Genomic DNA, 27,884 nt, shown 5'->3' with positions numbered 1-27,884 from the left:
ATTTCGCATATCTGAATTTTACTATTTGTCCACGTAGACTTTTACATGGGCAGCCATTTAACCTAACCTGATTACCTCATCAACTAAAACGGATGTCGTCTCTTGAGGGCATCGTATGAGTTACAAACTCGTTTGTTATATTTGTTAAATATCAAACCATAAACCATTGCAGGCCTTAAAATTGTATCCGCTCCAAATTTAGCAGTGCATATAAGCTTCAGGAAGGTCACTTGTAGACTTATTCAATGAAACGAGGTGCCCATTATTGCATTTATATTTATTTATTTGCAGAAATCTAACTGTCTTCTGAAAGACTACATATAAACTATAATATTAAAAACTCCAAAAATAACGTACACTTAAAATAAAAAAATAAAAAAACAAAAAAAAACTTACAAATTAAATCTGTGCAATGCTTTTGACAGTTAATATCATATCTATGTATAAGTATTTCCAAGTGGCATAGACCCCAAAGCCTTTAGTGCTGTTCATTCTTAAATCTACGCAATTCGCTTTTAATTGCCTCGATGAGTGGTTCCGCTGACACATCTGGACGCTTGGGTGCCACTCTGGGTGGGCCAACTACCTGAAATGTTTCCGAGCGCTGGAAGGGTCCCGCACTCAATGGACGAGTGAGTGGTGAATGTGAGCCGTGAAGACTGCCACCCCAAGCGCCGCTAGCAGGCGAGGGCGGCTGAGTGGACTGATTGGATTTCGTGGTTTTCGCTGGTTGGGCAGTAGCTGGACGAGCTTCGGCATTACGAAGGCGGGCTGCAAAGCTGAGGTATGAAATGAAAGCAAATGTATGTATGTTATATGTATCTATGTGTGATGAATATATAAGGGTTGGTATTTATATTTCGGGTCCTTGGCACCTAGGCTCTAGTGCAGTCAGGCACCGTTTGACGTGTCCATTGCAAAGTTTGTTAAATTTTACCATTAACGCACTCAGAATGATTTTAATATTACTAGTGTTATTTACAGTGGCTTAAAAAATTCGTCTGGGCAAAGAAATGAAGAGAAGCTGAGACCATTTCCGTGGGATTATTTTTTTATAATTTTCTTATTTTATTAAGGGGTAAGGGATGCTCAGAATTTTTAACAAAATTGATGTTTCTGTTTTTGCATTTTCTTAAAGTATAATCTCTTAAAAATATAGTGTGAAAATTTTAAGGTGAATCCAACAAATATTTTTCGAGTTATTCAGCAATTATCAAAGGCCGCTCGGGCGCTCCGGAATTGATAGCAAAACTTTAAATGCGTTTTTCTCAAAACTACGTTTTTTGAACTGGTGATCACTGCAACTTTAAAACCGCTTAGTAGATTTTAATAGAATGTATACCGGCGGCCGCCGTAGCCGAATGGGTTGGTGCGTGATTACCATTCGGAGTTTACAGAGAGGTCGTTGGTTCGAATCTCGGTGAAAGCAAAATTAATAAAAACATTTTTCTAATAGCGGTCGCCCCTCGGCAGACAATGGTAAACCTCCGAGTGTATTTCTGCCATGAAAAAGCTCCTCATAAAAATATCTGCCGTTCGGAGTCGGCTTGAAACTGTAGGTCCCTCCATTTGTGGAACAACATCAAGACGCACACCACAAATAGGAGGAGGAGCTCGGCCAAACACCTAACAGAAGTGTACGCGCCAATTATTTATTATTTATTTATACTGTTTTTTAAAAATATAAAGAACTCGCGCCTGAGCAAATTTCAAAAATTTCGATTTTTTTTAATAAAAAAATTTTTCGAAAATCTGAAAAATATTTCCTGAGGCCGCCACATTGTTAATTAAAAAACAAAAAGCATCGATCCTGAGATTTTCTATTAATAAAACTAATTTCTCTATACCGATTGAGTTTAGATGAATCTCCAAAGACTTGTGATGATCACCGCAAGGGACTTCTGGAGAAACGGGCTTCACACAAACAGCGATAACTTTTACAATTATTAATTTTTTTTCTTGAAATTTTGTTAAAATCTAGTCGAAACATGGTGAATTAATGCTACGTTTTTATTTTTGTAAAATAAAGCCATTCACTAGCAAAAAAAAAAGTTATTGAAAATCATAATTTTTTCGGGCCTCTGACTACCCCTAATCCCTTAGCAGTACAAGAATGCATCGACGAACTAAAATCATTATACGGCATGCACGCAATCCATCCCATGGCGGAGTAAAAAATGGTGGGTAAAATGTTTCCGTAGTCACTGTTCGCTCACATACGAATTCCTGGAAGGGGATCTAAAAATTCTTGTGTCTGAATAGATCGATACTGTGCGCGAAATGATTGAGCAAAACGGCCATGTCACATACAGTGAGTTGAAGGCATCTTTGGGCATTATACGACGACATCAGTAGCATTGTACATGATCTTCTCTTGTTCTTCTAACTTCTTAAGCGATTTTGGCCGAGTTTAACAAAGCGCGCCAGTCGTTTCTTTCTCGTGCTAACCGGCGCAAATTGGACACCCCCAGTGAAACCAAGTCCTTCTCCACCTGATCTTTCCAACACAGATGAGGCCTTCCTCTTCCTCGGTTGTCACCAGCTAGTACCGCATCGAATACTTTCAAAGCCGGAGTGTTTGTATCCATTCGGACGACAAGACCCAGCGAACGAAGCCGCTAAATCTTTATTCGCTGCACTACTATATGTCTATGTTGTCGTAAAGCTCATTCATTCATTTCATCACCTGCGATACTCACCGTCGGCAACGTGCAAATATCCAAAAATTTTGCGCAGAATTTTTCTCTCAAATACTCTAAGCGTCGCTTCACCGGCTGTCGATATTGTCCACGCTTCTGCGCCATACGTTAGGACGGGTATGATGAGAGTCTTGTAGAGTGTTAGTTTTGTCCGTCAAGAGAGCACTTTACTACTCAATTGCCTACTTAGTCCAAAGTAGCACTTGTTGGCGAAAGAGATTCTTCATTGGATTTTAAGGCTGACATTGTTATCTTTATTAATACGGGTTCCTAAATAAACGAAGTCTCTTAGAACCTCAGAATCATAACTGTCAACAGTGACGTGAGTGCCGATGCCTGTTTGTTTGATGACAGGAGGTACTTCGTTTTGTCCTCGTTTACCACTAGACCCATTCGCTTTGCTTCTTTATCCACTTTCGCAAAGGACGAACTAACCGACTAAGACCGATGATATCAATATCGCACTGGAGCCCACACAATTTAATGAACGCCTTGAAAACGCGACTGAGCAAAGTATTTCCCAAATGTTTTCTACCGAATGCAAAAGTCTACTTATCATCATGAAGAATATTTCAACAACGGTTTCATTTATTTTCCGATTGTTAGACCAAAAATGTAAATACCAACTTTCGTATTAATTGAAGGGCTTTACTAACCTTGATACACCGGCCGATGAGCCGCGATTCTCCCTCTTAGTCGGCTTGCGTTTGTTGCTGAAGTCGCGCGTTGGCAAAGGTGTGGGTAGGTCATCCTGACTGGAATACATTTGTATGGCGCTTTCAAGTAGATCTTCATAATGATTTCTTATCGCTCCCGGATTGTTGCCGACCTTTTCGCCGAATCTCAACATCATATCGTCTATTGGAAATGTAGAAGTATGTGTATGTATATGTGGAAGTAAAATAGAAGAAGACAAGAGGAAGAATGTACAGGTAGAATATAGAGGACTTTGCGTTGAGCTTGAAAGTGTTACTAAGTGTTGATCTGTTTGCCTGTCTGTTTATACGAATACGGATTGTACCAATCAAACAATCAACACAATCATGCATTCAATCAATATATACGTTTTTTTTTTCTACTTTTTGTATCTCATTAACTACGTTGGTGGTGGTCTCTAGTCTACAGTTGTCTACTACAATTGCTAAGAGCATTCATTCTACTCAATAACGTTCCCGGTCCCCATCTTTGTGGATATCCCCAACATCATTACCCGCATCATCGGCACCTGCAGCCTCATTCAATTGTTTCTTATGTCTTTCCCAAACTATGGGACCAACAACACCCGGGTCGGGATTGTCACTTTGTGATGCGCGCAAATTTGTGTAAGACGGCGCCTTCGGTGTAGGGAAATTCTCTACAGTCGCTATGGTCGTTGCGTCCAACGTGTCATGCCTACTTTGCTGTTTATGCATTGAACGTGTGTTGGACGGCTGTTTTCTTGTGGCTGGGTCTTCGACATTATCGTAGTATGTAACAAATACCGGATCCAATACGCGATTCAACGGTTGGGGCAGTGAATTTTTCGGGAATGCTTTTACAGAAGCCATCGATAGAAATGAACCAATGCTGCCGGTATCGGAAGACCTTTCGGTTGGCTGTAACGTACGTATGATTTCCTTATTTATAGCTTCTGTGGCTGGCAACTGTTCGCCACCATCTTTATCGCTAAACAGGCTCTTCTGATGCAACAATTTATTGCGATGATAGTTGTTGTGCGGATTGTAGGCTTCACTTCTTTCCAAATTCGCATAAGTACTACTCAATTGGTCCTCGTCCAGTGAGCCGCTCACTACTTCATCGCCTGACGACTGTGCGGTGCGGTGTGTACGTGGACTAGTCTCTAGCGAACCCACACGATTCTCGGAGAGGTAACGACGTTTGGTCTTCCGTCGTGTCTTATCGTGTTTCTTCTCAGTGATGACGGCGGTATAGACGGCATGCTCGCGTCCCTCCGCTTGATCGTATTCATGTTGTTGCGAGTGTCTGCGGCGATGCTTATCGAATAGTATTGCCGCTTTGTTGTCGAGTATGCGTTGAACATCGGGTGCTGGTGGATTGATGGGGCAGTAAACTGAAGAGTCTGATGTATTGTCTGAAGAAGTAAGCGAGTCGCGACGATATTCACGATCCATTGGTGGACTTGGGAAATTGATGCGCGCCTCACGTGTACGCTGGACGCCATCGTGCTCAAATGAGAAGTTCTGTACGCCAACGTCACGTGACGGTGCCGTAGAACGGCCTGTATCTAGACCCGTTTCAGTGGAAGCACCACGGCCAGACTGCAATTCGGCGAGTAGCTCGTTGCGGCTAGTCGTTCTTTGTAGTGTAGAGAAAGCAAATTTCAGTGGATATATTGAAACTGAAATATATTCTAAAAAAAAATTGAAATTTCAAAATACCTCTGCTCCTCTAATCGCTGTTTCTCGCGTACACGCGTACGTCCCATTAGCAGTAGGGCAACGAGTAGCAGCAATAACAATAAAAACGCAACCGAAGTGACCACCACCAGCGCGGTGTTATTCTGTATGGTGTCTATGAATCCCGACTGGCCGCTGTGTATTGCTGGCGCCAATGGAGTAGCCTGCGGCTCGCGCAGATAGGCTGTAGATCATTGAGAAAGTTCTAGTTAAGCTTTGGATTTAATTTCGTTTAACTTAACTTTGCTTACGCTCGGCTTTCATGTACACCTCCTGGCCAATGACATTAGCTGCTTCGGTTTCGGACACCAGCTTCATGTCGTTGGCCGCTGTTACCGCCAGCACTGGACGCCCGTTGACGAACACGGAGTAGATAAGTTCGGTTTGATTTGCAATCGGGCGTTCATCGCTAAGAAATGTAAATATCAAATAAAAATATTATTAACTAAATAATGGTAACGCTGCATGTACTTCACACACTCACATTTTCTCATTGACATCCTCGTCGTAGGTGCCCACACTGTGCAGACCCTTCTGCAGTTCCTCTTCCGTCATTCGTGTGATGTTATGAATGATCACACGCACTTGTGCGCTACGTAGCAATGGGTTTTGTGCTTGTATTGGTGTGTCCAAGAGCGCCGCTACACTCTGCAGCTTCTCTGACTTTGCTTCCTGCTGTATCAACTCCCATGCCATTATAGTCACGTAAGGTAAAGGCGATGTACTGACGCCTTCGTCGCGTGTGGTATTTATGTCGAATGTTGTTGTTATCATTGGATACTCATTAGATCCAGTTGTGTTTGTGGTAGAAAAAGCGCTCTCATTTTCTTCAGAGGATGTTTCCCACTCAGTGTTTCGATTGCCACTCCGTTTTGGTTTTATGGATCGAGTATTCGCTTGCACATCCCCACCAGTCATTTCAAGCAACTCAGCATCGTCATCGAGATCTATTAAAAATAAGATTTTGTAAAAGAGTCAATATACAAATTTTAATTAATCTTAATATAACCGAGCTACTTCTGTCGCACCTTTCGGCGTAGTGGACTCAAACGGTTGTGTGCCGGCTTCGTGATGGCCACGCCTATTTCTGCCCGCTGAAACTGCGATACCGGCGATTTGCTGAGCACCGTTGATGCCTAAATGCTTTGACTGTTGCCTGAGAAGGGAAATTTTTATATTTAAGAGGTCTAATAAGTCTTAATTTACAAAATTATATAAAAAAAGTTCGATTCGACTGTAGCTCAACCACAAAAAGCTCTACTTGTTATAATACTTTTAGTCCGCGATCTGTACTAAATCGTCGAGGGTCAACACAAGTTTTAGTTATCGAAAGTTCTTCAATCAATAGATCTCTCATAACTTCAAGATGATGACTTCATTACATGACTTTTAGGGACAACGCTGCCTTCCATCCGAGAATCCCAAAAATGCTCATTACCGCAAAGTTAAATCCGTTGAGAGAAATAGTTTGAAGCATAGAACCGGAATAAACCAACTATGGCGACCTTTCTATATGTTGAGGGTAGTTTTAGCAATGTTAGGACTCAACCCATTTACTCCGCTCGGATTGATGTAGAAGTGGATTAGTAGAATATCAACTGAACCCTTTCGGATCGCTAATGTAAGGAAACCGGAGGCACTCTGGACGGTGTAGTTTTATTTCCTTTCCTAAGAAACCTCGACCGCCGTAATCAAATGCGCTGGTACGTGACTATCATTCGATAGTTTCCCGATTCGAAACCCCGGCCATGAAACAACAAATGATAGCAAATGTTTTTTCTAATAGCGGTCGCCACTCGGCAGACAATGGCACACCTCCGAGTGTATTTCTGCCCTGAAAAGCTCCTCATAAAAAAAAACCATATAAGTTTCAGAAGAGGCCTAAAACTATATTATATGCCCGTTCATTTATGGAAAACATCAAGACGCACACCATAAATAGAAGGAGGACCCTCTACCTAACAAAGGTTTATTAGGATGATTTTCTGCTTCGCACGACCTCGAAGGCCTTAGAGGTTTTTGTATAACCAGATAATTTACTAGGAGGATGGTTTCATATGTAGAAGTCCACGTAATTAGGGAAAGTTCCTGATTGGCATTCACTTGGAAGTGCCCAGGGCGATTCTTCTGCATACAGTTCAAGCACAACTCCCGGGCTTATCCCAAGTATCTTCTGGCTAGCTCCCGAACACACGTTCGAGAGCGTGCTGATGTAAAAAAGTGAAGCAATCCAGGATAGCTGGTTGTGCGCTCGGTTTGGAACCCACCACGTAAAAGTCCCTCTGAATGAAAACACGATCACTAATGACGACCACTGCGAACGAACTAAAGAAGAAAGGACTTGGCTTCACTTGGTGTGTCCAACTGGTTTTGTTAAACTCAGCCAAAATCGAACTTTTCGCGATTAATTAGTATAGTAGAAAGTGAAGACGATCCACGTCAAGGACGTTCAAAAACAGCGACAACACTAGAAATCGTAGAAAAGTAAGTAAAGGGTGATTTTTTAGCTATTATCTTTTTAAACATTTGGTTTAAACAGCTGACGCACGTTTCGTGTTTTGTTTGACTGTCACACATCTTCAGTTTGGTCTATAGTTTAACCATGAATCGTTTTACAAACGAACAACGCTTGCAAATCATTGAATTTTATTATAAAAGTGCGTGTTCTGTTAAGAAAGTTTATCGCGCGCTTCTTCCATTTTATGGTCAGTTTAATCGACCCGCTGAAGCGGCTATTCGAGCTATTGCGACTAAATTTAGAACAAAATTTACATTATTGAACATCAAACCACCAACGCGCTTACGTAGAGTGCGAACTGAAGAAAATATCGCAGCTGTATCGGCCAGCGTTAATGATAACCATCAATTATCGATTCGTCGCCGTTCGCAACAATTGGGCCTCTGTTACTCAACCACGTGGAAAATTTTGCGAAAGGATTTAGGTGTGAAGCCTTTCAAAATACAGCTGGTTCAAGAATTAAGGCCGAACGACCTACCGCAACGCAGAAATTTTGGTGAATGGGTTCTTGGAAAGTTGGCCGAAGATCCACTTTTTTATCGAAAAATTGTGTTCAGCAACGAAGCTCATTTTTGGATCTATGGGTATGTAAATAAATAGAATTGTGATTTTGGAGTGAAGATCAGCCAGAAGAATTGCAAGAGCTATTAATGTATCCAGAAAAGGTCACAGTTTGGCGCGGTTTATGGGCTGGAGGTATCATTCGACCGTACTTCTTCAAAAATGCTGCGAATCGTAACGTAACTGTGAATTGTGAGCGCTACCGTGAAATGATATCCAACTTTTTGCCCAAAATGCAAGAGCTTGACTTGCATGACATGTGGTTTCAGCAAGACGGTGCCACATGCCACACAGCACGCGTAACAATGGACTTGTTAGGAGGCGAGTTCGGTGAACATTTCATTTCACGTTCGGGACCTGTCAATTGACCACCCAGATCGTGCGATATAACGCCTTTAGATTATTTTTTGTGGGGCTATGTTAAAGCTCATGTCTATTCAGACAAACCTGCTTCAATTAACGCATTGGAAGACAACATTCAAGCATTTATATGTGAGATGCCGGCCGAAACATTGGAAAGAGTATGCCAAAATTGGACTAAGCGGATGGACCATTTGAAGCGCAGTTGCGGTCAACATTTGCATGAAATAATCTTCAAACATTAAATTATATGGACTGTACTACCGATTTAAATAAAAATTTCAAGCATTTTTCTGGGTTTTATGTGTGTGTTTTTTTTTTAAAACTTTCCTTTAGCTCTTAAAAAATCACCCTTTATTTTAGAAGTACTGGTAAGAAACGTTCATGGACTACTGTGCATAGACTCAGCTATTAATGAAAAAAATAAGAAACGAATTCGGATTAATGTTTTTCGCTAATAACGAAACAAAAATTTTGAACAAAGAAATAAACTTAAAAATTTTTCTTCAAAAAACTTTTTCTAGAAATTTTTTTTATCCCAAAACACTTAAAAATTTAAAAATTTAAAAAAAAATTTAAATTAAAAAAAATCTATGAAAGCGCCGAAAAAGATTCTACAATAAATCGGAAAATTATATTTTTTTTTAATTTGTTCTGTTTACTTCTTATACTCAAGTCTACAAGTAAAGCAATTTTCAGAAGAATATATGACAATGTCCAAATTGCTTAGAACCCTTCAAATGAAATCGCGCTCAAGGTTAATCACTTCTAGGGTGCGGATTAAATCTAGAATATCCATATTTTCACATAACCATTTGAAATAAAATTTGCAATTTGAAAAGTCGAGCCAAGAGGCTTAGAGAGATTTGGTAACTCCTAAAACACTCAGGCTAAAAAGCCTATTGTATTCGAGGCCCTGGAAAGTAAAATAGTTGACAGTCAAGGAGGATAGGGGAGAAGTGACAGAATGAAAGAGATAGCATAGAATAGACACAGAGACCGAGATAGCTATTCCTGTGAAAATTTTCCAGATTCTTTGATAAACCTGAAAATGTCCTCCAATTTGGGTGCACAAATTGTACTCATTCTCATGACATCGGAATCCGAAATTCCTAGCCTTGCTCTAGCAAAGGCAGGACATTCAAAGATAAAATGTTCAGTGCATCCGGTTCCCTAAGCAATACAGGCAAATCACACCTCAATGATTCCAAAGGTGGTCATATGCTAACCCCATGAGTTTGCGCCCTGTAGTAATGGCGACCATCAACTGAATGCCTTTTCTACCAACTTTTAGAAGAAAGTTCAACAATTTTCTGTTCGGGCTTGTCACAAAACCCTTCGCAGTTCTGCAGCGGTCTAAACCACTGCTTCTTATGTAAATTCCGTCTATAAGCGCTGATCCAATTCATGATTCCTGCAGAATTGATTCCGATTATTGGGTAACCGCTGATTCGCAGTTGGCCAAGGCATCGGAAATTTTACATTCTTGAACAATTGAGTTTTACTTAGCGTTCTCCAGGCACTTTAGTGCAGCCTGACTGTCACTAAGGACTACAATCTGTTTCCCGCTCCACCTCCTCTCAAATAACTATTCTGCTACTTTCAGAATGGCACAAATTTTCATTTGGAGAACGGTTCCCATTCCTCCTATACCGTAATGATTCTTATTACTATCATTTAAATGCCATCCGGCTCCAGAATCTATTACTTTCTTGGACCTATCGGTAGAGAAAATATCCGACAGACCTCTTTGATTGCCTTTGGATTACTCCATTGTTCACGCAATGGAAATTTGACGTCGAATTTCCTTCACGGCCAGTTTCATATTTACAAGTCGATCAACCACAAAATTTCTTTGCTTTTACTGAAAACAGAAACACAAAATATATTGCCGGCTACGAAGCACTTGAATAACAACCCAGTTGGGTTCAGGCCTGTTTTTCGCATGACATTTCTCCTTAGAAAAAATTCTAAAATAGGAAGTATTGATTCCTTTTGTGATAGGGTATGACCGCAAAATTAGTACTGCTTTTCTTTCTTCTCCAGAAGGGGGTTTTTCAGGTGCTACTGTTGAAGAGCTACCCTCGGAAGCCAATCCAGCTGCACTCACTTTTCATTACAAATTCCATTTCAAACGATATTCCCATAATTACTAGGTCTTCGACAGCAACGGCCCAGTATCAGCTAGTCGCCAATAATATATTGGGTACGTGCAGCAGTTGTAAGACCCGTTCTCAACTCCAACAACCTGGTTTGGTGGATTAAAACCAAATCTCATCTATTCAACTTACATGGGGCTGGTTTTTCTCAAATGTCAATGGTAAATATCAGATTGTATGTTATTGGATGAGTTCACATAAAATATGTGTATGCCTTACACCCCACAAATTTACATTATTTTCTGCGTCTCTGTTTTTTCTTATCTGATTTTACAAATTACTTCTACCCCAAGAATCAGCTAAAAATATAAATTAGGAACCTTTCCCCAAAAGTCACACCGAAAATCTTTTACAATTTTTGCAGTAACTACCTCGTAAAAGCTAATCGATATAAACGTGCCAACTTCTCCTCCAACGCCGGATTATCCTTTTGTGTATAGAACCCGGACATTACTGTCAATAACCAATATCTTCGATCTGTTGCTGAATAGTTGAGGGGAGGCATTGCAGCAACACCCCAAGTGCCGCCGCCATCATCTGGTGGGCAATCCAAGCAAATCGGTATATCGATTTCCTGTGAAGTAAAAGCATCATAATTTCAATATAAATATGCATTTAGTTCAAAGAAAATGCAGATGATTCGCTTACATTATTGCCGTCCACATAAACTGTTGCCACAACTGTCTCCGTCTTCACAATCACATCTTTCCCCTTGCTAATACCGGTATGTACCTTCTTCAAGTAGTCGGGTGGACCATCACCTGAGCCGGTCCAAAAGAAGTCCTCAAGATGTACTTCTTCACGCATCTCTGGATAGTCGTCGCCCAAATCGTCATCTGGAGAAAAAGATTGTGAGAAGATATAAGTGGTTGCAAGGAAGTATTTGGGCCATTTCGGCTCCAAATCTTATACATCTCTGCAGATTATAAAGTAAATATAATCTTAGTCAACTGGAACTTAATTAAAAAAGATGCATATCTATAAGTTAATATGTCTTCCTAACTCCACTAAACGGAATCAAGCTGACAATCCAAATTTGAATAATACTCGATTATGCTCTCAGATTTCCATATCTACTGCCCAACCGCGCATACCGGGTATTTGTTAGTAATCTTCCATGAGGAGGAGCTCGTCCAAACACCCAAAAAAAGGGTGTACGCGCCAATTCTATATAAAGGGTGGGTAAGCTTCAAGGGCCGGTGTTGGTTTTGAATAAAATACAATTTTTTTGGAAAATTATTGTCACTTCTATTTATTATAATAAAACTGGTATGGTTCAATTACGTATGGAACAAAATATAGGCCAAATGGCAGCCGCGGGCTCGACGGCACACCTCCATCCGATGGTCCAAATTTCTGATGACGTTGAGGCATAATAGAGGTTCTATGCCGTTAATGTGCCGAATTATCTCATCCTTTAGCTCTTGAATTGTTGCTGGCTTATTGACGTACACCTTTTCTTTCAAATAACCTCAAAGAAAGAAGTTCAACGGTGTCAAATCACATGATCTTGGCGCCCAATTGACATCGCCGCGACGTGAGATTATTCGACATTATTCGACCATCAAATTTTTCGCGCAAAACAGCCATTGTTTCGTTAGCTGTGTGACAAGTGGCACCGTCCTGTTGAAACCACATATCGTCCACATCCATATCTTCCAATTCGGGCCATAAAAAGTTAGTTATCATCTCACAATAGCGAACACTATTCACAGTAACTGCCGGACCGGCCTCATATTGGAAAAAATACGGCCCAATGATACCGCCGGCCCATAAACCGCACCAAACAGTCACTCTTTGTGGGTGCTTTGGTTTTTCGGCAATCACTCTTGAATTATCTTTCGCCCAAATGCGGCAATTCTGCTTACTGACGAATCCACTCAGGTCAAAATTTGCCTCATCTCTGAAGATGATTTTCTTCGAAAATTGGTCATTCACTGTTGCCATTTCCTGCCACCATTCTGACCATTGACGACGCTTAAAATGGTCAAGAGTCTTTAGTTCTTAAGTCAATTGCACCTTGTAAGTGTGTAAATGCAAGTCTTTGTGCATAATATTCATCAACGACGAGCGTAAGAAGTGCAATTGTTGGGCACGACGACGAGTTGAGGTGGACGGCTCTTCAACCACACTATTGCGAACAGCAGCAATATTTTCTGCAGTACGAGCTGTAAGAGCATGCACTAGTGTTTTCACATCTCCTACAGACCCAGTTTGCTCAAATTTTTGCACAATTTTTCCGATTGTACGCACATTTGGACGATTAAATTAAACCGAAAAAATCACGAAATGCGCGATATGCATTTTGATTTGAACGGCCGTTTTCATAATAAGCCTGAATAACTTTACCGCATTGCTTGATTGCGTATCTTTCTATGGTTCAAATTGAGTTAGTCTGAAATTAAAAAATGTTAAATGAAATGTATAAAAAAGGGTAACGTTTAGGTGTGGTTCACATTCAACATCGGCCCTTAAAATTCAACCACCCTTTAGTAACTTAGGCGTGTGGAGAAAAGCCCGTTGCAAAGCAACTTAAAAAGTAAACAAATGAATTTTGAGATTGAAAGCAAATATAGTCAAAGCTACCACCAAAACCATCATCAAAATCAAAATTTCAAGGTGTGTACAAAATTAGCAAAAAAATCAATTAATTTTCGTCAAAATTTCAACTTTTTAGAAATACCAAAATAGGCCAAAATACCTGCAAGTCACATTCGAACAGCTTGCGATTCATTTCTGGACCGTCTCAAGGCCATAGTCAAGGAAAAAGGTGGTCATATCGAGCAAAAGTAAATTGAATCTTAATTTTATATTATTTTCCCACATTTTTTACTTTTAATTTAATAATTTGTCACACTTCGAGTGCCGGATGCTGTAGTTAGATCCGATTGTGTTATGCCAAATGAAAAATACTTAAATACTTGATAAGCTTCATAAGATGCAGTTGGAATTGCTAACCACATGTGGCGAGTATTTTGTTACCTAGTAGAAAGACTTTACGGTTACATTCTATGTGTAATTTCATGACGAAAGGGGCCTAGTAGTTACGATCGAACTCGAGCGCCATAAGAATGGCTACTTTTTTTTTATCTTTCCTCGCTATGAAGGTGTGCCTACAAAAGATAATATTTTTTATGTGGAAAGTTAAAGCCAAGGACCTTGAGAACTCTTTCCTTATGAAATTAGCTACAGAATGTATTGATAAAGTGTTTCTAGACGTGTTTCCAGACGTAGATTCACCGCATTAGGTATACAATTTTTAATGATTTGGAACATCTCAGAACTGTGGAATTCAGGAATCTTCTAAAATTTTTAAATATATCACATTGGTTTTCATTTTCTTCCATTTGCAGTCATATATATATAGATATAATTGGCTGGTATACCCTTTTTGGGTGTTTGGCCGAGCTCCTCCTCCTATTTGTGGTGTGCGTCTTGATGTTGTTCCACAAATGGGGGGACCTACAGTTTCAAGCCGACTTCGAATGGCAGATATTTTTTATGAGGAGCTTTTTCATGAAAGAAATACACTCGGAGGCTTGCCATTACCTACCAAATGGCGGCCGCTATTAGAAAAACTTTTTTTTCATGTTGGTCTTTTACCGTGATTCGAACTTACGTTCTCTCTGAATTCCGAAAGACAGTGACGCACCAACCCATTCGGCTACCGGCGGCCGCCGTCATGCAGTCATAGCTGTAAGGAAATCAGCAGCGTAAATATGAAAAAGTAACCCACCAAGCAAAAGGTAAAGGTAAAGGTTTAGCTTTTGCATACTTATCAATAGTTCAAGAAGCGTGGAAGTTTCAGATAAGTTGGCAATGTTTAAGTCGCTCCACTTTATTGAGTTGTGAAATACAACCGCATAGATAGTATTTAAAAAGCTAACAAATTAGGTGTTCAACTGGGTAAAATATTCGCGGCGAAAGTACCCATCCCCCTACAGATAATTGCGGCCTCAAATGAGCTACATGTCTACTAACTAGCGAGATAGGCTTAGAAAACAAATCAAGAATGTAGAGAAGCAGAAAAGCAAGTACAAATCGCATGTCGGTAGACTAAGTAATTTTTTTCACCTCTTAAAAGAAGGGAATTAAGTATTCCAGGAGTATTGCTGCTGAGACGCTCTTTTTTGACAGCTCATCATTTGGGGGGGGCCTCGCAAGTGACAAAAAGTTCAGGAAATGCGGGCTACAACGTACAGTGCGTGCTGATTGTACTGAAGAGCAGGGACCTGTCATCGACAATAATACCGAAAATACTAAACCACTTAGGTAATGAGATGGCGATGCTGTAGCTACCTGAGTATACCGATTCTCCTACTATTATCGATAAAGAGCTATATACAATATAACAAGGTTTCAGATTAGTTTCAGTCTCTGTTGAAAAGTTGCTACAGCACCACCTCGCAGCAATGCATTGCTCCGTCATAAATATTTCTCTATACGGCTTTGGCCTCTATTATTTCATGTCAATAAGGCAGCGAAGAGACCTGTAACGTTTCATAAAATATATTTTATAATATTCTCATATTTATCCTCTTCTCTTTTGTATCTTTTTAATGGCTATTCGCCTATTACAAGCTGTTGAATACTCGCATTTGATTTTTTTCGCATTTTTTTCATACAATTTTTGGTTGCTATAGAATTTTATATATTTGTTTATCGACAAATCGTCAATTGTTGCCAACGTTATGCGAGTTATTTGTGGTTGTTTTATATGTTGTTATGTTTTTTTAAGTGCAATAATAAATGCCTACATAGTAATTTGTATCATAGAAATCTTTCGCTACCGAGGGTTCACTTGTTTGATCAATTGGCACGATTTCGCTTTTCTAGCCCACCGATAAATATTACCAATGGAAGTAGGCATTTTTGTTGAAATTCTAAGACTTTCATTTATATTTTATGGCATTTGAATATATCGAATAATATTTATATTTTGGTTGCACTTACATACAGAGCTTTGAACAAATGGAGTAGTACAAAGACGTATTGATGATTTTTCATCATTTATTGGTTTCTTATTTAATTTAAATGTTTTTTTTTTTTGAAAATATAAATTCTTCTCGTACAAAAAAAAAACATATAAATATATGCTGACAACTTTATATAAATTAAAAAAAGTTTAAAACTTTATTTATTTAAATTAAAAAAAAAAAAGAATTTATAGCCCATTGAATTTTGGCATAGTAAAATGTAAGTTGAAATAGCTCAAAAATCTGAATTATTTTTGATAATTTATTTATTTCTTATTTAAGTAAACATTTTTTTTAATGAAAATATATTTCATTCACCTCCAACAACCAAAACAATGGTCTGGGTGATTTCCGTACATGTCTTGTAAAATGTCCCAGTTTTAAGAACCAATATTGCTGAATAGGATATGCAATAAAGTGATTCAAAAAATATATATAAATCTAAACTTCAAACTTTGTACAAATTGAAAAAGTGTTAATAAAGATTTAGAACTTTTGAACCAGAGGGTTAAGAAAAACTTCGAGGTTGCAAGTTTAAAGCCCGTTGAATTGTGGCATAAGAAATGCTTGTTTATATCCTTCAAAAATTTCATGGACTTTTGACGATTTTTTTTGTTGACGGTGTTGGGTGTTTTCTTCCATGTACGAATATAAAAACGCCAACTATTCGTTATATGGCGAAAATACACGAGAACGTCATTAAAAAAAATTCTCAAAAACTAGCTTTTGTTTTTAGCCACTTCATGAGAAAATCAAAGAGAGGCTCATGGAGGAGGCACTGTGAGGAGATTGCATTCCCACTAGCGGCTACTAGACTTCAAAAATCACTCAACAAAGATTATTCAAATGACCTTTCTACTCCCAAGAAGACTAACGGAAGTTTTACGGAGAGTCTGGAGGAAACGGGACAGCTGTGTCGGGACTGTGTCAGTGTGGGTGAGAACATGAAGACACTGGGGACATCCGGTTCTTCAGGGGACAGATACCTGTAAAATTTCGAAAACAAAAAAATTGTTTTCATAAAATGTTAATATAATCCTTTGAGAATATGTCAAAAAATTTTTAGAACGTAAATTTAAGTATTTCTTATACTATATAGATCGTCAACCGTGACGACTCTATTCTTTGCGTTCGAGCGCTGGGAGAGGTATACCTAGTTACGTTGTATTCAAACTTTAGACGCGTTTTTATCAAAATTATATTTTTCGAATTGGCGTACACGATAACTCGAAAAGTTCTTGACCGATCTCCTTGAAATTTTTTTGATATTACTTTCTATGTGAATTTAAAGTTTACGAAAATTTTTCAAAAAAATATTTTTTTCGAAGCAAAAATTGTACGAAAATCCTCACCAAAATTAATTTTTTTTAAGCATTTTATACCGCGAATCTTTTTTTCCATTTTTGTTTAATTCACGTAAAAATTATGTCATTAATAAACAAACAAAATTTTGGTTTTTTGTATTCAGGTCACTGACGCCGATGCTACAATGCCCGATGATTGAGAAGCCCCGACTTGACTGTAAGAATGAGTGTACATCCACCATTTTAAACGATTAAAATAAAAAAAAAATTTTATATTTTTTTAATGTATGCCAATTTTGAAAAAAATATACTGACTTTTTCATTTTAAATAATTTTAATGAAAATCAGGGAAAATATGGCCGTTTATAGGTATCTGTCCCCTTAATGTTTTCACGCAGGCAACTCTCCCTTGGCCGTAAAATTTTTACAATGAATAAAACTAAATTGGCGACCCAAATCTGCAGTCCATTTAAATCACCAGGTGTTGAAAACATACATCCGTGTCTACTACAGCACGGCGTGAATGTGTTAGCACCGGTTTTGACAAATATTTTCAGGATAAGACTAGAATTAGGCACGGGTAGCGGACAAAAAGGCGGGCCACACGCCAAAAGCCTTTCGACCCATATGCTTAACTTCTTTTCAGCTCAAAGCTATAGAAAAACATAATTGATCAATATATTACAGATGCTTAGCTTAGGGAATCGCCTCTCCATGTTGAAAAATACGCTTACCAGTCAGGCAAGTAGACAGAAACTGTCATACATAGCCTTACGACCAAGAACAAAAAATCGTTGACTGATAAGACAATGTCCCTCTGTACATAGGTTGACATTACGGAGGCCTTTGACAATGCTTCTTTCAGCTCTATTGAGCAAGGTATGGTTAGGAAGGAAATATCTAGATAGACTAATCATAACGTGGGTTCTCAATATGCTGAGGAATAGAATAACAATCTTTAAAACTGGGACAAAAATATTATGTGTCAAGTCAACCAAATGATGCCCCCAAGGAGACGTTTTATCACCGCTCCTCTGGCTATTGATCATTGACGAACTCCTACAGACTCTTGATGATCTCCGATACGAAGTTCAGGGCTTTGCTGGCGATCTAGTCATCATGTTTAGATGCAAATTTGCCTCTACTATAACTGATCGCATGCAACTAACTCTCAACATTACGCAAAACTGATGTCGGGAGAAAAGGCTTTCGTTAAATCTGAACAAAACACCCTTGATAAAACCTTGACCTGAAAAAATCACTTATCTTACATCACAAATAAAGCCTTGAGAGCAATATACGTATGCCAGAGGCTCTACGGTAAAACATGGGGTCTGCGGCCAAAGATGATGGCATGGTCTTATAAGACAATCACTATCACTATCAGACATGATCATTGGCACTATATCTCTGCCACTCTTTTATTGTGGCCAAAAATAGACCAAACTAAGACTCAGACAGCACTTAATAAAGTATACAGAATAGCCTGTCTGAGCGTTACGGAAGCAATGCGAGCCTGCCCCACAGCGGCTTTAGGAATGGTCACTGAACTCATTCCACTCTTGTAGCCAAAGGATCGGCAGTCAGTGCAGCTCTACGGCTTCCTAATCTATTCCATCTCAAAGAAGACAATCTTACAGGATATGTTAAGATTCTGGGATCAATCTTCAATCCGTGCCTGACAGTCTGTGAAAAGATGGAAAGCAAACTATATAGAATTCTCCAAGAATTTCAAAGTAGTCATTAGTGACCGCTCAGCATGAAGCAACAATGAAATATCCTTAAAACAGGGCGCACAGGTGTAGTTTACTGATGGGTCCCAAATGGAAGACGGTAGTGCCGGGGCTGCAATTGTTGGACCACATTTCAAAAAAGCAATTGCAAAGGGAAAAACTACTTCCATTTTCCAGGCGAAGGTCTACGCCTTAGCTAGCCAGAGCTGTGTGCTAGAGAATGTCTACGGAGATTCCAAAATTCTAATTACAAAATTCGAAATTTTTATGAAAAGTTTGATGCCTTGAATTATATAGTTTTTGTAAGAGAAGGAACTATACATACCTATATTTTTTTCATTTATTAAAATTAAATTAAAAAATAAATTGTCATAAGTCCCTGCGTCTTAGTTGTCTACCGCACCGTATATAATACTACAAATTAGAATATAAGCCCGTCTAAATGGCAACTGAAGATTTGTGTTAAATTTCAATACACATTTTTTGTTTTGGAAAAATATACAATATTTTCAAAATACATATTTTTAGAATAAGCCGAATAGGATCGGAGATTTTTAAAAAATATTTTAACGCTATTTTCGAAGTATCCTAAAACCTGTCCAGAAAATTTCTTCACTTATTAGCGAGAGCTGCTTCAAATTTGGATCATCAGTGTCTGTGATGAGACATCTACCATTTTTTCTCCAAAATCTGAGGTATTATTTATAAAACTTCTAAAATAAAGAGGTGTTATTCCCGTAAAAGATCAATGGTTTCGTTGCTTGTGTAGCACGTAGCCCCGTCTTGTTGAAAATAAACGTTGTACAGATCAATACCATCCAATTCCGGCCATAAACAATCGTTAATCATCTCTCGATAGCGCAATCCATTCACCGTAACTGTTGCTCCAGCTTCATTTTCGAAAAAGTAAGGTCCAATCACTCCGCCGGACCATAAACCGCACCAAAATGTCACAGGTTGTGGATAGAGAGGCTCTTCGACAATAACTCTTGGATTTTCTGCGCCCCAGACCCGACAATTTAGCTTGTTGACGAATCCACCGAGGCGGAAATGCGCCTCATCACTCAAGATGATTTTTCGATGGAATTCCGGATCTTTTTCATGCATTCCAACGACCCGATCAGCAAAGGCATGACGTTGTTGATGATTGGCCGGCTTGAGTTCTTGTGTTAACCGGACTTTATAAGCTTTAAGACCCAAATCTTTATGCAAAATACGGTGTAATGACGGAATGCCTAATTCCAAAGAACGACGAGGAATGGACAAACCTGGGTTATCTTCAATACTTTCGGCTACAACAGCAATATTTTCGGCTATTTTTGAGCGACGTGCACGGGTGATATTCCTCATATCACTTGTCAACTTGTCCCAACAGCTCGAATTTGTTCACCAATTTCTGTATTGCGGTCCGACAAGGTGCCTCACGATTACCCAAAAATGTTCGAGTTTTATGAACTGTCGCTGCCAAATTTTCTGCATTTTTAAAGTGAATTTTAATAATTTCAATGCGTTGTTTAAGCGTGAATCGTTCCATTTTTATTAATGGCGTAGTTTCTACTTGCCAAATATCAAAAAATGACAACTTCAAAAGTGACATCTACCGAGATAGCGGGTTATTCAAAATTACACCTGTTATTGGAAAACCCTTATTTTTTACATCTCTTTCTTTACATCTTTACTACATTTTTTCAGCTTTACTTCTTCTTTCCATCTTTCGAGTATAGAACAAATTCCACTACGGCAGCACTCCACGCCTTTTGAGGCCATCCATAAATTTATTATAAGTGTGAAAATGCATGCCCAATTTTTAGATGAGGAAATTTTCCTTTTTCTAGCAGTTTAATTATCGAATTTTACGTATTTCAGCTTTTTTCTTTATGGACCGTACTTATGGCACAAATTACATCGTCCATATTTCAGAAGTCCTCGTAGTGCAATGGCCAACAAGGTGAAACATTTCTAAGTAGATTTGGCATTCGCACTGGCGCTCTATAATTACGTATGAAATCGTATAAAAATTCATAGCCACGTAGCACAACCAGCACAATTATATAAATATTAAGCGAAAATAGTTTAATTTGCGCACCCTTGACTGAAGTGCTAACTACGAGTTTTATGAAAGGTTTGAATGGCAAAAAAGTTTTTTTAGGTGATGGCTGAAGCTTGACTGCAACTCTATGTAATTTTTTCACAAAGGCATTAGAGGTAAAATAGGACATGCGAAAATTTCAAATACACACAAATATATTTGTATGCAGTTGTATAAACTTAGATGTACAGGGTGGCCTATCTAGCGTTTGGAGTTTCATGCGGCTACAACCGAAATTTTTTACATCGGAAAATGTACCTTAACATAGTTGAATACATCTTCATAGCTGAATGCCTATTCTATCGTATTCGTTTATTATTAGTATCTTTACTGGAACTATTGATTGTCCTTCTCTTCTGATTCAAATTCCATTTAATGTTGCTTATAAGAATCTGCGACAGTACTAAAGCCTTAAAAATTGGCTTCTTGCGAAACAATTATGATCTAAATGCTTCGATGCGAACGATCTTAACTGCGTGTTACAAAAAACGGTCTAATGACGCCACAGGGAGAGAGTGATGAGCCTCTCGGACAGTCGGTTTTAGGTTACCGGAATGACCCGGATTTATATCCAATCAAGGGTCGTCACTCCAGCAGCATTCAAAAGGCATGTATGGGGAATGTTCTTGCTGCTACAACAACAACAACGAGACTCTTCGTCAGTAATACAATGAGTTCGCTTATTTAAGCAATGCCAGTCTTGAAATCCACCAGAGACTTACTTTACTTAACAAGAAGGAAATTTTCGACTAGGGATTATTGAACATTTTTGATTGAGTTATACTGTAGCCTGAATGGTGTGCTCTATATACAAGTTTTACTAAGACACAGAATCTTCCAGCACACTTAATAGAAAAATCTTAGAATCGAATAGTTCAAAAGGTCCCGTCCTGTAAATACTCTGTGAGTTACTTGCCATCTGGACGAGCTCTGCAAGAATAGGCATGTCACTGGGTACGAGGGTGCAAGAGAATAGAGAGAAATAAGGAAGTTTATGAGCTTGCTAAGGCAAGCACCCACTAGCCTAAAATGGGTACGTCGAAATATGATTAAAAAGTACCGGGTTGACTGTTTTCTTGGATTGCCAAGGCGTAGGGCACCATGTGGGCAAACAATTCTGGGATTTTGCATGATGATAATGCGCCATCGCATCGAGCCCAAATTGTGCTGGATTATTTGACCAAAAACCGAGTGAATACCTTCGTGCAAGCACTGCATTCACCTCATATGGCCCCGTGCGACTTCTTGTTGCTTCCCAAGTTGAAATTACCTCTTCGTGAAAGGAGATTTCAGTCGATAGAGGAGATCAAAGAGAATGTGACGAAGGAGCTGAAGACCATCCCTTTTGTCGGCCTACCAGTTGTGTATGGAGGACCGAGTTAAACGTTGGCACATGTGGGTTGCTTCAGACGGGCCATATTTTGAAGGAGCTAAAATGAATTTCCCTGAAATTTAACTCTGTTTTGCTTTATTTAAACATTCTCTGTACTTTCTGGTCATAGGGTATATAAGGGGCTCTCAGTTTTAAAGACGGAACTAGACGAATAACTAACTCCGGAAGCACAGACTTTATGGGAAGCTTCGACCTCCCATAACATTGCCAAAATGATGATACAAGCGGACATTCAACACAAAAACAACCAACTTTACTTTATCACCCTCAAGGAAGGAATAACTGACAGTGACATTGTCTCACTCCATATCACGCAGCTGAAATTGGATTGGCGTAACTTATGCGAAGAGGAAAGTAGTGCGTTAGAACACCTCCTTTTCCACTGCTCTACTCTAAGCAAAATCCATTACAACTGCCTGGAATCGGTATACTTTTCACCTGTGAATGATATTCTGTTAAAAGTGTAAACTGTTTATTAAAACTCGCCAAAACATGTATCACAAACTATGTTTACCAAGGTCAGGCTGCACTGAAGGCCCTGGAAAATACAAAGCAGACCTCAAAGATTATTCAGGAATGTACGCAGAAACTTATTTCTGTCGCAAAACAAAACAGGCTTGTACAATATGGGTTCTACCATTAGGGCCCAAATTGGGGGACATCAGAATTCATTTTAGAGGTTGGTTCCTCCGGCAAAGTTTCTTATTTTGATCCTTAGAATATGATTTTCACAGAGCAATGGGCGATTTTTTTGCCTCCCCACAAATCGACCCAATGCAAAAGTGGTGATTTTCACCAAAAATTGAACTGGAATTTGCTATGCCTGATGGATAAGATTAAAATTGGCATATCTTGGGAAAACATTATGCTAAAAATACGAGTTACTATCATTGAAAATGGATAGAAATCGAATTACTTCAACTGCAAAGCAAACTGGTGGAAAATTGGGTAGTTCAGGACTAGTAGGCCAGCAGTAGTAGTAATAGCACAGGGTGACGAGTACTCGTACTTGCTTCGAGCTTTTCAAATACTTATTTTTTTATATTTCACGATACATTAGTACATTTCCATCACTTCTCATACATATACATCCATATATATAATATATACATCGACACATACATACACACATTCACACACATATACATACAGGCATATATAAAAATTGTTTTTCCGAATTTGACATTAACGCATTACCTTTATTGGATTGTGCTCTATTTTGCGCATAATTAAATTTATTGATTGCCCCAAATATTTACTCACATACTTACATACATACTCATTTATATTAAATCGAAAGTGAGTTCGTAAATAGTACTTTAGCTGAACACCTGGTCAGAGAATTGACGACAAAATGATTTATTAGCTGATGCCCAAGCTTACCATATGTCAAGACAGAAGTTAATCAACATAAAATAGATTGACCAGGCAACGAGTAAATAAACCGGCGTACTTGTATTTATAAAATATTTAATGTTTGTTAATAGCACAAGTGTATACGCGAATATAAATACACACAGGGTGCATATGGCAGTTGACGACACGCATATAAGAATGTGACCATAACTTCCCAAAACCATTATTTTTCTTTTTGCGATTTTTCAGGTAAGACATTACAATTTAACTCAGGTAATGAACAGACGTGCAGTTATCGTCGCTATATGGGCACACCGATAGCTGTGTCGTGAATTGGAAGCATCACGCGGCTATGCGGAAGTTGATACACAGCGCAAAACACACGGGAAGCTTTCTGATACTGTCCCATCTGCAAAATTTATTCAACAAGTATGAGAAAATCAATGGGGGCTCTTGCGAGGGAACTTAAGGCATCCACTATTCTTACCCATCGAGTTGGCCATGAAGATCTCTGGTATAAACCTCATGTCATTCGTAAAAGACAATTTATGTCGGAGCAAAGACGAGAAATTAAACACCCTGAAGCATCTGAAAGATTATGGTATTTTTCTGGCGAAGAAAATGGTGACCAAGCCCAAAAGATCAACCGTATAAAGGGCCAGAATGAATGATGGATATGTCCCAATTCTGCAGAGGTCACTGTTATGGTATCAGGTGTTTTAACCAACAAAGGATATGTCATGCCACCACACTTTTTTACTCAAGTATTTTTAGTGAATTCTGCTGCGTATATAGAGGTTCTAGAGACAGTAGTGAAACCCTGTATTGATGGTGTACCCGGGGACAGAATAAACATCTTCCAGCAAGACTCTGCTCCTTCACACGAAGCGATACCAGCACAAGATTGAATGACTGAAAATGTCCATGACCACATAACAATGAACTTATGGCCACCTAACTCCCCATACATTGATCCCCCAGTTAACACGCATAGGGAGTAGTTGAGCGTGACATAACATAACATAACATAACATAATATAACATAACATATGTTTTGTCGTAATATCATATCATCTTCAATGAGGGTTTTGGAGGTTTAAGAAGCATTTAATTCGGGCATAATGCAGCGCGAAGAAGGTTGAAACATCTCGACAATTTGCAGCCAGAAGAAAGGCACATACGCTCAGAATTATTAAAAAAATTTCATTTCTCTATGTAAAAGAAGTTAAATAAAAAGCCTAAAAAATTTAAATATCCAGCTTACAAAAAAAGTGGAGAATGATACAGAGCCTAAGCAGTTTATTCGTGTTTTGCAAAGTGCAAGGCAGTGGCAGAGCAGGCGTGATAGAGTTCCTCTCGCGTTAACTGCACTAGCTCCAGTTTGGCCGCGTATGATGGATCTTTGCGCTTTCCTGGGAAAAGATAAAATATAGTTTGTAGGTCTGAAATTGCGCCTGCGTAGCATGATTTTCGCGACCCTGCATGAGCTGGTGCTTTCACATCTTGAGTTCGCTTCTCAAATCATTGTTGCATCTACATACATATATCCGTTGTTTGCAGAGAGGAGGTTATATACCGGCTAGCAAATCCCTTGTTCTCTGGAACCCTGTTGTGCATAGCTTGTTTCTCAGTTCCTAGCTCATCCATCTTCTTCCGGCATTGTTGTACGCAGAATGAGTTTGTCAGTACACCTGTTTTTGCTTTGATGGCTGCCTGGTTGTCAATGTAAAAGTTCATTTGAGAGTTCGAAGGAGTGTTCTAGTATTCTACGTAAATCTCAGTTTAAAATAAACTGCAGTAGTCCGGTAATTTGTATGACGCTTCATAGCCTAATCCCAAACAGAATACTGCGGCCCCAACGACGCAATAAAACTCGCCCTCACTTAGTATATATTACGAACTGCCCCCTATTATTGAGATCGGATAAAAGCACTCCCCTTTTTTTATGTTAAGGAGACCCGGTGGGCTAGAACTCGAAAATTACACCTATTTCAATGTTTTTTTGCCATTAAAAATTGATTTTTTTTTTCATTTTAATAACAATATTTATTATTATTATAAAATACCGCTGAACACGACCCTCTCGAAAAACCGGACCCGGACGGCGTAGGTGATTTCGAGACTTCTACTCGTCTGAAACACAAAATTCAAGAAGATTTTTAATCAGAAAAGGTGCAGTTATGGCCGGAACTAGAAAAAATTGAAAAAACTAAAGAGTGACCAAATGGCGCGGTTTTGAAAAAAGTTCGTAAAATCGGGTCTTTTTCACTAGTTGTTTCACTAGTGTATAAACATGGGAAATTTTTTAAATAAAATTATAATTCTAGTTCCGACGATAGCCATACATGTTGTGAACAACATATTCAAATTTCAAGTGATTCGGTTGATTTTTTTTTTCATCCCCGCCGTGCCGAAAAAAGTCGTTTCGAGATAAAAGAGTTTAAAGTTTGAGGTACTGAAGCGCGCGGACCACTCTCTACCTAGTCAATGGGCTGTAGAAGCTACAATATTGGGAATTTCCCTATAAAAAATCCACAGTATATTCTTAAGGCAGTATACTTTCGAAATATCGACGTTTTGAGATTTTTAGACCACCAGGTCTGTCCCTCTACCGTCATTTCTTTCTTTCGAGCATTAAATTTTGTGACTTGCTGAAACAGTTGAAGCTTAAAAGAGATTTTTAGTAGGCAAATAAGTACATGACAATTCAGAGACAATAGAACAATAAAAACTCTCTGACAAACCTTAAATTCTTATTTAAAAAGCGTTTTTAGTAAAGCGTAATACGGAATGAAGCTCGCAAAAAGCAAGCGTATTTATTTAAATTTTTTTGTATGCCTATGTACTTCCAAGTGCTATACTGTTGAATATCTTAAAACTCATTGCGTTCATTCACAGTTCACAATAACAACAATTCGGACAATACGAAAATCTTAGTTGCGCAGCCGTCGCTGCCTCGATCAGCCACGCAGAACGGCGTAGGTCAACGCGATGGCATGTCAATTAGGCTACAAAGCTCATCCATCTCCCCACAAATGGGGCTACAAGGCGTTCAGCCATGTCAGTAACTGTGACCGCAACAACAATACAAAGTGTGAACGGAGCAAGGCAAGCAGATTGGGCAGTTGACAGTTGACATTTTTTTCACTTTTACGATGAGAACAAAAACGGGATAATTTTATTAAATTACACATTTTCACATTGGTTTGTTTTTTTTTAAGTTCGCCTTACAGCATAACAGTAAATCTAAATAAAAATACAAAAAAATTTCACATTGCTTTTTTTTTTTTGTTTTTTGTTTTTTTGTTGTTTTTTTCGACTCGCCCAACATCATAATAGTAATTCTGAATAAAACTAGGGGCATTTAATTTTTTGTCTAAATTGGTACTTGAATGCCAAATCACCTACCATGACTTATTTGTATAAGCGGCAGCCCAGAGTCCGCGTTGCAGCAGCCAATCCACAAAGCCAATACGGACAGCAATGCTTTTTCGGCCAACATGTTGACAGAAAGTAATGATTTTTTGGTAGTTAACCGAGGGAGCGGTGGAGGGCGAGACAACTCACCAGTGTTGTTATGGCGGTGTTGTTAAATAATTGACGAAATTTTAATGGTTTTCGGCGCTCGAAATTGACGTCACTTTGCGCAAATGGCGTTGAGCTGGCCGATGGCATACATTGTTGACAAGGAGCGCGGTAGTTTGGGGGTTGAAGAGGTGCACATGCAATGACACTTTGTTGTGTTTTTAACATTTTAATTGCATTTTCATTATTCTGTTTTGTATGGAATTTTTTCTTTCATGTTTGCTGGTATTTGAGGATTGTTTTTTTTTTACTTTTTGAAGCTTTATTTATAAATTCCTTAGTATTTCGGGCAGCTAAATTTTAATATTTTCCTTCTAGTTACGTGTGATGGAAGAAAATAGAGTACGATGATTTTTTAATTTAACTTTCCTTTTTTTTAGTTTTTTTTCCTTCAAAAAGTTTTGCTTCAAACACTGAAAAACGCACACATTTTCCGCTCCTCAGCACTTTAGAATTTTCGCACTGTTAATTCGCTTTTGAGATTAACTCGCCTAAACAAACATTTCATATGAATTCACTTCAACAAAATTTCACTCCATGCATTTCCCACCTTCCACATGTAAACGCATACATACACGCACACATATGCATGCGTAAGGGTGTAGTAAATATAAGAAAGTGCTGTCTGCTTTTTATTTACATATATTTTTTTTTTAACAAAATTCTCCACACTTTTGCGCTCTGTGCAATTTTTTGCCGCACGCAACGTTGAATGTCAGTTTAGAACTGAATCA

General features: G+C 38.7%; 1 protein-coding gene across 1 annotated transcript; it reads right to left on the bottom strand.

The window, feature by feature from the left end:
- Positions 1–262: 262 nt before the first annotated feature.
- On the bottom strand, positions 263–27,884 carry LOC128855668 (uncharacterized). Its single transcript, XM_054090758.1, has 10 exons — positions 26,974–27,884; positions 11,363–11,550; positions 11,086–11,288; positions 6,145–6,272; positions 5,601–6,063; positions 5,368–5,525; positions 5,099–5,300; positions 3,910–5,015; positions 3,356–3,557; positions 263–779 (listed from the first exon to the last, which is right to left on the bottom strand). The coding sequence occupies exons 1-10, from the start codon at positions 27,065–27,067 to the stop codon at positions 479–481; spliced, it is 3,045 nt and encodes a 1,014-aa protein (XP_053946733.1). The 5' UTR covers positions 27,068–27,884; the 3' UTR covers positions 263–478.

This window comes from Anastrepha ludens, chromosome 2 (assembly GCF_028408465.1).
Source record: "Anastrepha ludens isolate Willacy chromosome 2, idAnaLude1.1, whole genome shotgun sequence".
NCBI classification, from domain to species: domain Eukaryota; kingdom Metazoa; phylum Arthropoda; class Insecta; order Diptera; family Tephritidae; genus Anastrepha; species Anastrepha ludens.
Note: the sequence above shows the minus strand (reverse complement) of the source record. Positions and strands in the feature narration are given on the sequence as shown.

Excerpts from the sequence above, each read along its gene's own strand:
- LOC128855668 (XM_054090758.1), bottom strand. The coding sequence starts at position 27,067 with ATGTTGGCCGAAAAAGCATTGCTGTCCGTATTGGCTTTGTGGATTGGC. Across the intron at positions 11,551-26,973 it reads GCTTATACAAATAAGTCATG|ATGACGATTTGGGCGACGAC; the intron begins GTAGGTGATTTG and ends CTTTTTCTCCAG. Across the intron at positions 780-3,355 it reads TCATCGGCCGGTGTATCAAG|CTTTGCAGCCCGCCTTCGTA; the intron begins GTTAGTAAAGCC and ends TTCATACCTCAG.